We start from the raw sequence: 12,260 nt of genomic DNA, 5'->3' as shown, positions 1-12,260 counted from the left end.
CGAATTTCCTTGTCACGCGTATGCGTCAGTCACACGCACGCGCCATCTTGCAGAACTCCAATCCACGTGTTTGCGTCAGGCACGCGCACGCGTCGCTGCAAATTTCTTCATATCGCACGCTCACGTGAGCCATGCGCACGCGTCGATGCTCGCTAGTTATCTCCATAGTTTCTTGTGTTCCTTCCATTTTTGCAAGCTTCCTCTCCATTCTCTAAGCCATTCCTGCCCTATAAAGCCTGAAACACTTAACACATGGATCACGGCATCGAATGGTATAAAGGAGAATTAAAATATACAAATTAAAGATCTCTAGGAAGCAAGTTTTCAACCATAGAACAAAACTAAGAAGGAATTATAAAATGATGCAAATCATATGAATAAGTGGGTAAAGTCTTGATGAAACCACTCAATTAAACACAAGATAAACCATGAAATAGTGGTTTATCAGTGTTCCTATATTAAGTAGATTTTCCACATTCATAGGAGTACATTTCTGTTTTTGCTTTACGACTATGATATTTTTTGGGCATTTCTAATAATATCCAGTCTTATTCCTATTTTTCCATTTCTAATTTCTGGAATTTTAGCCCCGATTAGCAAAGGGCCCGAAAAACTTTCTAGTTATGAATCGGGAATAGAACCAATGGGTGATGCTTGGTTACAATTTTGAATCTATTATTATATGTTTGCTCTAGTTTTTGTTGTTTTTGATGTTGAAACGGTTTTTCTTTATCCCTGGACAATAGGTTTTGATATATTGGGGATATCCGTATTTATAGAAGCTTTAATTGTCGTGCTTTTCCTAATTGTTGGTTCAGTTTATGCATGGCGAAAAGGAGACATGATTTGTTGCCATACTCTAGTCTCCATAATCAATGCATGGACCGAGATGCTCTTGGGTTTACACTTGCTTGCCCCATAGATCCACTTGCTTCCAGGCTAAGCAACGACTTTAAGGATAGCATCCCAGTCAAAAAGATATCTCTTGTGGTCAAATTCTGCTTTTATTGATAAGCACCCATCCCATTCAGACTTGATAAAAGGTCAAGTGCTTGTTGAATAGTGGCTTCAGATATTGGGACTTGCTTCCGACGTAAATAAATTGACTCAAGGGTGGGTGTATGATAATTGGTGTAGAATTCATCCACCCAAGATAGGTTGGCTTCGCTCACCTCCCGATTTAAGAATCCCCAATGCCGCCTCTCAATGCGGTCCACCACAAATTAAGCTAAGTGCTCCGGAACAAGTAGGAGGCACTCACAGTGGTGATTTCTATCAAGCAACTTAGAGTACATCCGCTTACCATAGCGATTGGAAAATCTTGCAGGATCATTTGCGGAAACTTCTTTCTCTGTCTCATCAATGTGGTTGGCCATCTTTGGCCGCTTAGGAGGTGGCGTCTTGATGGTTGGCTTGGGAGCTCGCGCCTCACTGAGCACTTTCTGAGTTGCTGCTTTGGTAGGCATCTTTTTAGAAGCTTTCTCCTATCCTTTCTTGGTGGCCATCCTGAAAAGGAAGAAAAAGAAGAAACATTAAGCTTAGAGAGAAAGACACCGAAATAAAGAAAGTGCAAGCGAAAAATAATGCCAACAAAGAGTAAGGGATCTCAAGTACATGGTAGCTACACCATGTAAGTGAGAAATCAACAAAAGTATTGAGGCATATCACTAGCACTTGATGTAAGAATGAAGGAAGTACACAAGTATAAAGCATGAAAAGAGCAATCTCAAGCATCAATGTCAACAATGATGAACACATGCAAGATTAGTTAGGACATGAGAAAAGTATTGATTCAAACTAACTCCAAGACAATAAAACACAAAAATTAAAGAAGATGGAGTTAGAGAAACTACTAATTCTTGCATGGTGTTATAAGGATAGCAAGCCATAAACAATAAAAATTTGATCATGAAAAAGAGTAAAAAATCGGATCAATGCACAAGGAATGCAAGTGTTATGAAAAGCCATAAACAATAAAGATTAAGTATGTCAATTATTTGTTGGATTACTTATTTGGAGAAGAAAAAGGGGGCGAATTGAAGTCAAAGTTGTCCAAGTGCATAAAGTTACTTTATCAGCAATACCAAAGTTCTGAGGAAGCAAGTGAAGCTGATATGCAAGATGTTTAAGCCAACAACATTAATACTGATGTTCATAGCATGGGCTTTTTTCTGCAAGCAACAGGTTGTAGAACAAATACAATATCTGAACTTGATAAATATTTATAAGAAGAATGCGAGCCATACTCCCATAAGTTTGATATCCTAAATTGGTGGAAGGTCAACTCAACCCGATTTCCAATTCTTGAAAATATGGCTTGTGAGGTATTGGCTATACCTCTTTCTACGGTAGCTTCAGAGTCTGGATTTAGTATTGGAGGAAGAGTCCTCGATCCATACTGCAGTTTCTTAACACCTAGAATGGTAGAGGCCTTAGTCTGCACAGGAGATTGGCTTAAGGAAGATCTTTTCTCTGCTTTAGATGATGATGATGGTGAAGTTCTTCAGCAAATTGATAAAGGTATAAAATTTTTTTCATATTAGTTAACAATTAAAAGTTGTTAAATATAGACTTAATAATTAATTTATTTTCCTTGACAGATATATTTTCCTCTAATGATAGTACTTATTCTATAGCGGCATCAATTGATAATCTTGATGATGACTAAGTATGGTTAGTATTCACATTTGTTGACAACTTATTAAAAAATAGAAACAAGATGAATACTTGACGAATTGATTTCCAATATTTGTTGACACATAAATAGATAACCTGTTATTTGTGTATTTAGATGTTATTTTTCTTATTGTTTGAATTCTAACATGTTCCTATGTTAGGGTATTGGATACCCAAAAGGCTATGATCAATTTGATAGTGTTCTTATGTGTCTTCTTCGAAGAATTTTGGATGATAATAAGCGGGTTCAAGAGGCTGCTTGTTCAGCTTTTGCAAACACTTGAAGAGGTTCTGACTATGATATCTGTTTGTTTGTATCTTAATGAATCATATTCAGTTATCCAATTTACTTAATTTTATGTATCGCCCACATTTAGTTTACTTCAAACAGGAGACTGTAGAAGAGTTGGCACCATGATTAGAAATTATATTGAAGCACCTGATGCTAGCGTTTGGGAAATATTAGGTTGTGGTTGTTTGATATATTTGTAGATATATTTTGTTATTTGTAGATATATTTTCTTCAAAGGTTGTGGTTGTTTGATGAATTTGTTGGCATCTTTTGATATTTTGTGGTTGTTGTTTTAAGGAGATTTTTTAGTGGTATCATTTTAATGTTTTGAAAATGATTAAATGTTATTTAGATTAGCTATTGTCATTAGATTTATAAAGAACCAAATCCTAGTTGTAATGAACTTATATAATTTAAAAGGCTTTAGTATTAATTTTACTTTTAAAAAAATTATGGTTTGAAAATCAGATTTTCTAAAAACTGGTTTTAAAACTGGATTTTTGGTTAAAAAATTTGGTTTGGAAATGGATTTCTAAAAACTGGTTTTAAAACTAATTTTTTGGTTAAAAAATCTGGTTTTAAAATTGAATTTTAAAAAAAATAGATTTTAAATTTGGATATTAAAAAGCCAGATTTAAAATCAGATTTTAAATTTGGATACTAAAAAAGTATATTTAAAACCGGATTTAAATATTAAAACCGGTTTAAAATTGATTTTTATTTTTTCAAATTGGTTTAGAATCGGTTTCTCTTTTTAATCCGGTTGCAGTTTGATTTTATGAACCATAAAACTGATTTTAAAGTAGATGTAGTTTGGATTTTTAAAAATCCAAAGCATGTCCACCCCTAGTGACTTGTGTCTTGTATCTTGTGTCTTGTGAGAATGGGTTGATTTATTTTCAATAAAAAAATAAATAAAATCTTTTCTTTTTCTCAAAAACGTTTAGTTTTAAGTATTCTTACAAAAGGTTTCCTATCATTGTCTTCAAAGTTCAAAGAGAACTTACTCATTATATTTTAACATGCAATAAAACTCTACGACAAAAAAAAAAATACTTAACTAAGTCTAACTAAGTTGTTATAACAATTTTTTAAATTACGCGCCTCCTTCTCCTTCTCTTTCTCTTTCTCCGTTTCCTTCTGCTCTCCTTCTCCTCCTCCTCTTCTTTCTTCTTCTTCTTCTTTTTAAATTCGCGCACCAGGTTCTTTCCCAATTTCACGTCTTCTTCTTCTTTTTTTTGTCCTTTTTTGTTATCGTCATTACCAATAACACCAACATTTTGCAAGCATCTTTATTAGTTCTGATTTTCTCTGATGCCATCATTAAATAATTTCGATTTATTTCTTGATTTATTTCAGTTCATTTGTTTGTAATTAAGGTTCACTTGATGCTGTTGATAAGTATTGACCAAATTTTTTATTTCTTAAGTAATTTCGGTTCATTTCTTAGTTTAATTGAAGTTCATTTAGATCCAGAAATGAATTCGATATGTTTTTATTAATGATTGAGTCTTTTTACTGTTTGTTCAAATCTGAACTAATTTTGGTTCATTTGTGTGCTAAATTAAGGTTCACTTGATGCTACTGATAAGTATTGACCAATTTTTTTATTTTTTAAGTAATTTCGGTTCATTTCTTAGTTTAATTGAGGTTCATTTGGATCCAGAGATGAATTTGATGTATTTTTGTTGATGATTAAGTTTTTTTGACTGTTTGTTCAAATCTGAACTAATTGAATGGAATGGAGTGGAATCTAATACAATTGAATAAAGTGATAATGAATAATTTCATTCTTCTTTGCTAAAAGATTTGGTCAATACTTATCAGCAGCATCAAGTGAACCTCAATTAACACAAACACATCGAATTTATTTCTGGATCCAAATGAACCTCAAATAAACTAAGAAATGAACCGAAATTACTTAAGGAATAAAAAATTTAGTCAATACTTATTAGCAGCATCAGGTGAACCTCAATTAACACACAAATGAACCGAAATTAGTCCAGTTTTGAACAAGCAGTAAAAAAGACTCAATTATCAACAAAAACACATACAATTTATTTCTTGATCCAAATGAACCTTAATTAAACTAAGAAATAAACTGAAACTTCTTAAGGAATAAGAAATTTGGTAAATATTTATTAGCCGCATCAAGTGAACCTCAATTAATTCACAAATGAACTGAAATTAGTTCAACTTTGAACAAGTAGTCAAAAAGACTCAATCATTAATAAAAACACATCAGATTCATTTTTGGATCTAAATGAACCTCAATTAAAAGGAGAAAAAAATACAGCAACAACAACAGCAATAAAGAAATGACGATTGAAAGAAAACACGCGAAGAAGAAGAGGGAACACGAATAAGACTAAGGAGGAAGGCGAAGAAAAAGAAAGAAGAACGCAAAGAAGAAGAAGAATAAGAAGAAATGCGAAGACGAAGAAGGAGGAAAGCGAATAAGAAGAAGGAAGAACACGAAGAAGAAAGAATACGAAGACGAAGACGAATAAGGATATGTTTTGCGTTAGTGAAAGTGTGATGAAAGGTTTTTGTTGAGTTTAGACTCATTTAGTTGGATTTGTTTGCTAAAAATACTTGGATGTGTAGTTGGACAGTTTAACATGATATGAAAATTTGAAGATTCATTTGGATTAGCTTCTAAAAGCAATTTTTTAAAATAATATTTTTAATATTTAAAAATTAAAAAAATATTAAATTTTGAATGTTTTTATATAAAAATATTTTTTTATTAATTATGTCTGAATATAATAATATAAAAATTTTTTTGTTTATTTATTATATTAAAAATATTTTTTTTAAATAAAAAGTTTTCTTTTAAAAAGATAAAAAATTGTATTTTTCAGAAATATGCTTTTTTATTTTTATAGTGTTTTACTTTTACTTAAAAAAATTATTAAACGTACCAAAATTTTAGATAAAATATTTTTTATCACTTAATACATGTCATTCAAATATATACTTTTATTTTTTTTTAAATTAAGAGTAAGACTCAAATCTAAAATATTTAAATAAAGATAAAAAAAATTATGTCATTTGATCTATAACTTACTAATATACATGCTGTTACTTACTCTACACATTTTTTGTAAAATTAATCCTTTATTTTTTATTGACATAATGTAGAAAACGTTTTCCTCCAAAATATACTTATCCGTGATTTCTCTTTTTATTTTTCTTCTAATTTTTTTAATCATCCGAATAGTAGACATACTCAAAAAACCAAAATTAAAAAATTTGCTCTTTAAAAATAATTTCCCGGCTTAAAAAAAATTGCCGGGAAAATTACGTTGCCAAAATTAACACGCGGTTAATAATAAAAAACAAAAGAATACCCAATTACGTTTTCTGGCGGAGGAGTGTATAAGGTAAATAAATCTAATTAATTTCCGTGGTGGTCAAAGGGAGAGTCCAACTGAGGTCTATTTCGGTGTATCAACACCACAAACTTATTCTTCGCGGTAGTTCTGAACTGAAGCTGTCGCTTCAATTTGATTCCGAGGGTTTTCTTCTTCTTCTTTGTTGTGTTGGTTTCGTTATCGTGTTCAATTCGATGGTTATGGATACGAATCGCTCATCTGGTGCTTCTTCATTTCTCTCCGATCTTCCCTCTCGAGGCCTCTTCTCTTCCACCGTTGTGTCTTCCAATCCGGTAAATCACTCTTACTTCCAACTTTTTTTTCTTTCTTTCTTTTTCTTCTTTTTCATGCATGATTAACGAATTTGAATTTCTGTTGGATGCTTTGATATGTGGTGTTCTTTTGTATTGATTTTGCGAATTTGAATTACAATGTGGTTTCTTGTTTATTGTTACTGTTAGGTTTTGTGGTTTTGGTTGAAGCATTGACATTTGCTTAAGAAATGTTAGAATATTGCTGTGAAAAATGGTTGATTACTTAGTACATTGATGGTTGATGTGATGTATGGAGTTTGGAGTTGAGCTAAAACATCAAAACTTCGATGAAAAAAGTGAGGAATTTTATGGCTTCGAACTGTTGTACTAAATAGCACGACTTTTCTAATAATTGAACTCATGTCACTAACGATTCCCAACTTTGTAATAAGTAGTTTAATATGCAACATTGGAGGCTCTTTCACTTGGTATTAATCATGTGTCGTGATTAATTCGTAATATTTTCTTCTTCTGCCTTTGTTTTTGTTTATGGAGATCTTAGAATATCTTTTGCATTTCAAGTGGAACAGAATATTAGGAGCATTCCGGAGAAACTAAAAGCACTGCAAATTAGGCTTCTTTTACAAGGGATTCTTTTTAAAAATTGAACCTAATCTTGTTAATGTTATACCTGTAATGGATGCTTATTATGTTGTTTGAAATCTTGAAATTATTTGTTTAAATTCATGCTGAATTAAGATAATACAGGAGCTCTATTTTCATCATTAATCACATTTCCTCTATCCTGCTGGGTTCTACTGTGTAAGCATTCTTTCTTCTGAAATAAATATCAAGTGAATTTTCTGCCGTGCTTTCTTCGACGCACATGCTTTTTATGTAAAGCTACCAATGTCCTACATCATAATGATACTTCTTGTCATTGAAAATGATTTTCCTTCCAGTTTTTCAGAACTCTGCATGATGTTATTTGCAAGATATTATATTCGAATTTGATTTGACATCCTGATTGTGCAGGGTGGGATGCGGGTGTACGTATGCGATCATGAAACAATGCCACCAGGTCTTCTCATTCTTTATCTTATAGTATTTAAACAGGTTGCCACAACTCAGTATAGTTTGATTGCTCCAATAATGATATTTCACTTCGCTCTCAAGCAAAGACTCTAGCAATGAAACAAATGAACTCTTACCATTTTCTTCTTATAGAAACCAGAAAATTTCTCTTATGTAGAATTGATTGTTTAGCTATCATAATAAATCGTTAGTAATTTAGGGAGGTATGCTATGTAGCCATCGATTATTTCGTTATAAATTATTTCCTTCTCATCGCCAGGGTTAAGATTGGCTCCCTATCATCCACAAACATTATACTTTATCATATTCAAATGGTACTTGTATTTGCCAATGAAAGATTCTTTATCTGAGCTTATAAGCTTTTATGTTATGTACTTTGTCAAGTTGGATTGGTATTTAGCATATTTATTGTTGCCTTAATTTGTTGAGTTTAGGGTGTTTAGTGTTTGTACATTGCATAAGTGCTGCTTAAGTGCTGACCATCGCCTTTATTGAGCATGAGAGGACCTTACCATCTTAGTTTCTAAATGGTTCATGTTATCAAATTTTATTTCTTGAGTACTTTATTGAATTTATGAAATCATATATTAAGAAGCTTTCGACACCTTCTTGGTGACTTGGTCATGATGTATATTTTTACGTAGTAAGTGGTTCATGTCATAGATTTTTGCCATATCTTTAGTATTTTCTTCATTTGATAATCATCATGAAGCAGAGGTTTTCTAACTCTCTTGTTGATCCAGAGGGCCAGCATATTAAGACAAACCAACAAAACATACTTATTAGAGCACTCACCCTAGGCCTGAAGAAACAAAAATGTGATTCCAGCTCAAAGGATGGAACCGAGGGATCTAGAAAGAGGTATTATTCCCCCCATAGGATGGTAAATATCCTCAATTCACCAACTTGCCTGCAAATTTTCTGCCACTATGTTTCTTTTGATGAAGAAATATGGATAAGTTTTTCCTTTCTCTTCACTTGCCTCTTGTGAATAACTAATGGTGCCTATTTTGCGTTCATTAATGTCTGTATTTAAGTATTTCAATCTCGTTGTGTTATTGAACCCGGCCTCATTAAACTCTTTAATCAGGGCTAGTGACAAGGGTTTGGATGGCAGAGCTTCAGCTAAGAGAGCAAATAATCAAATAAACTCTTTACAAGGTGGGTATGGCCTTTGTAAGGCATTTTGCATTGGATCCTGAGTGGGATGTATATAAACATTGGATTCAATTACCTACATCCTTATATGCATTTTATATCATATATGTATACCGTTTGTTGGGTGTGGGATTGGTCACATCTCTTATCATACAGTCTGATACGTATCCAGACATGCACCTCAGGCTTATGTTTTAGTTATGCTTAATTTATGTTACTGGAAGTTCTCTTTACCTGTGCTTGCACCTCTAATTCAGGCTGCCTCTTGAGTTTACCTCAGGTATTTGTGATTGGCAAAGATTTAAGGTCATAGGTCTGATAATTACTATAAATTAGTTTACCATGATCCTTAGTAAGATTGCCGAACAGAGGTTTTAGCATATGGATTCTCTATATATCTCAATGATTTTTGTTTCTTATGGTTTTAAACATACAGAGGGATCAACCAGTCAAACATTCAATAAGGATTTCCACAGGTTGACTGTAGAGAGGCTTCGTAATCTTTTGAAATCTAAAGGTCTTTCAACCAAAGGAAAGAAGGCAAGTATTTTTCTGCAGTTTTTTAAAAACGGGTACATAAGTTGCACTGAGATGGCACCTGCATGCATGCATAAGGATGTCCATATGACTGTTTCCTACATGTTATGTTTTACTGATGGTCCATATATATCAAATCATAATCGCATAATGGTTCCATTTGTTTCAATTATTCATAAAATTTTGATATGAATATCAAATGGTATAAGTCTAAGGGCCTGTTTGGACGCTATTTTCAGAAAAAAATCTTTTTTTTAATAATATTTTTTTAAAAGATCTTTTATAAAAGTAAAAGTGATTTTATGTTTGGATATTTCATTTTAAAAGATCTTTTTTTATCTATCAATTATGTTTGGATAAAATAAGATAAAAAAAAAGATTTTTTTGTTTATTTATTATGTGAAAAAAATCTTTTTTTTAAGGAAAAAAATCTTTAAAAAAATATGCAAGTTATAGTTTCTCGAAAATGATGTTTTTTTTTTCTAGTGCTTTTATTTTTACTATTAGAAATTTGTCAATCACTAAAAAATAAAAAGATATTTTTTAATTAAAAAAATATCTTTTTTATTAATTTAATGGTGTCCAAACAAACACTAAGATTGACTATTGAAAAAGTACTGACTTCTATATATATATATTTGCCTTTACTAATACGTGATATAAAATCTGTAGGAGGAGCTTATTGCACGTCTTAAAGATGCAACTGATTCGTGAATAAGAAGGGAGAATAGTAGGAAAACTCTTCTGGTTAAACATCCAATGTGAGTAGTTAGTGTTTTTTCAAGGTAACTAAGATGTAGAACTAATATAATATATTGACCTCTACAGACCTAGTGCAAGCTGCAGTAACATTTGAATGTTGTTGTTTTGGTGCTTTCTGTTTCATGTGAAAGCACATTCTGTATGTTTTTCTGAGTAAGTAGTTGCGTTGTATGTACTGGATGCTTTAGCTCGGCCTGAAGTTAAAAAGTAATTATGCCAATCATAGTTGTTAGTATTGCCCGAATTGAATCAATTCCTCATCTTAACTATCCACAATTAAGACAAAAATCGGAAATGGCTATGAATACAAACGAATTGCTGGAATTGTTTTGATCCAGTATCAATCATACAATCATATAATTCATCTATTCGACTGATACAAAAGCCATTCGGTATCAGTGATACAATTTATTCGAAAGTAAAACGGCTTTTTTGGCCATCTTTCTTCTGGTGGAGCCGTGGAGGGATAATTGCGGCCTTTCATTGTGGTTGATGGTGGGTGGTGAAGACTGCTATTATTCTGTGCCTCAGCCTCTGCTCTCTCTTCTCTTTTCCGTCAGAATTGGAATGACTGAGAAATGAAGAAATGAAGAAGACAAACAGAGGCTACTTGTCCTTACATGTGTGTCTTTCCAGCGGCTCTGCAAGCCTGCAACCGTATTGGAATTTAGTTGCTTACATGTTTGTTTTTTGGTTAAAAAAAGGGGCATAAACCCATAAAAAAGAAAACTTAATTACAAACTAAGCGGGATAATGTAATCCCTCTGATATTTACTCAGATTTCTAGCTAACTCAGGAGGAGGTAAATCCCAAAAAACAAAGTCATATCTATCTTTAACTCGTTTGTTAGGTAATAAGCACATCTATTACCTTTCTTATAGTTCTGTACAAAATATGCTTGAATCTTATTTCCTCCTTTCATTGATTTCTCTAACATTAGCATTTGGATGGATGACCAGGTTCTTGCCTCCATTCAAAAGGTGAACCACTGCTGCTGCATCAATCTCTACCACTACTTTTCTACATCCCATAGTCCAAGCTAGCTCCATGCCTTTTTTCACTCTCCATGTCTCTGCCCCAAAGGCCGTTCCAGTGCCTATCTTGTAGGAGAATCCCCCGATCCAGCTGCTGCTCTCGTTCCTCAGCAGTCTGCCACAACCGGTGGTACGTGGGTTTCCTTGTGCGGTGCCGTCAATTTGACCCGTCCACTCGTCCTTTCTATGTTTTCTCGTCAGCGGTAGACATTGGTCAAAAATTTTATTACCAATATGATATTTTTTAAGGTGAATTCTATCCAATTCTCTCATATTAAAGGCTAAGTTACTCTTTGTTACATGTTACATTATTATTAGTTAAAATAAATTGGCTTACAATCAACCTCTTTTTGAAAAATAGAAGTAAACAGTGAGATGACTTGCGTTACATTCAACAAAGAAGAATTATAACTTTATTTGTTGAGAAAATTTCTAGTCAATGCAAAGAACACAATCTTAAAAAAGATTAAAAGTCACCCAAAAAAAAAGAACACAATCTTAAGAGTATGTATTGAAGGAAAGTGAAGGGTTATATACTACTCTGAAATGCACAACAATTAATTTAAACATGAAATTTTTTAGAAGATGCTTCCCGATCGAGCTTGTAATGCTAATAAATAGGGATTGTGGAGTTAGGCGGTTATGGTGTTTATAAACACGGTTATTCAAATTCATAACTTATTTTATTTAAAATGTATTAATTTCAAAGGTAAAACTCATGTATAAACTAAACGCATCTCAAACTTACATGAAAGTCCCAAATTAAAAATGTTATGTGTATGTCCTCGTGCATATTTCTATATAAATCAAATTGATAAAATTCAAATTAGCTATTTAAGTACTAAAGCGAATTGACAAAATTGAATTAGTAGGAATTGAGATAAATCAACATTACTTAAGTCAATTTACTAACGAATGTAGTTCGATACTAGTAAATCGAATCGTATAGTATAAATTCGATTTATAAACAAGGGCATAAAGTAGAGAATTCGATTTAGTGTGGTTTTACGTATATAAAAATTTGTTCATATCAAATTTCATACAATACTCTTCTGTCCATTTTATATAGTTCATA

The 12,260-nt window shown here is 32.4% G+C and overlaps 1 protein-coding gene across 2 annotated transcripts; it reads left to right on the top strand.

Moving 5' to 3' along the window:
* The first annotated feature begins 6,383 nt into the window (after window positions 1–6,383).
* LOC107631629 (SAP domain-containing protein) lies at window positions 6,384–11,673 on the top strand. Of its 2 annotated transcripts, XM_088501474.1 has the most exons (7): window positions 6,397–6,638; window positions 7,635–7,680; window positions 8,438–8,555; window positions 8,785–8,855; window positions 9,289–9,392; window positions 10,062–10,150; window positions 11,111–11,673. In XM_088501474.1, the coding sequence occupies exons 1-6, from the start codon at window positions 6,540–6,542 to the stop codon at window positions 10,101–10,103; spliced, it is 480 nt and encodes a 159-aa protein (XP_088357600.1). In that variant the 5' UTR covers window positions 6,397–6,539; the 3' UTR covers window positions 10,104–10,150; window positions 11,111–11,673. The 2 variants fall into 2 exon arrangements, with proteins under 2 accessions (XP_016190612.1, XP_088357600.1); XM_016335126.3 differs by lacking the exon at window positions 11,111–11,673 and having other exon boundaries at window positions 6,384–6,638; window positions 10,062–10,371.
* The last annotated feature ends 587 nt before the right edge of the window (window positions 11,674–12,260 follow it).

The sequence above is a fragment of the Arachis ipaensis genome, chromosome B1, assembly GCF_059453495.1.
Source record: "Arachis ipaensis isolate K30076 ecotype BB chromosome B1, ASM5945349v1, whole genome shotgun sequence".
Lineage (NCBI taxonomy): Eukaryota > Viridiplantae > Streptophyta > Magnoliopsida > Fabales > Fabaceae > Arachis > Arachis ipaensis.
The sequence above is the reverse complement of the archived record's forward strand: the minus strand, read 5'-3'. Positions and strand labels throughout refer to the sequence as shown.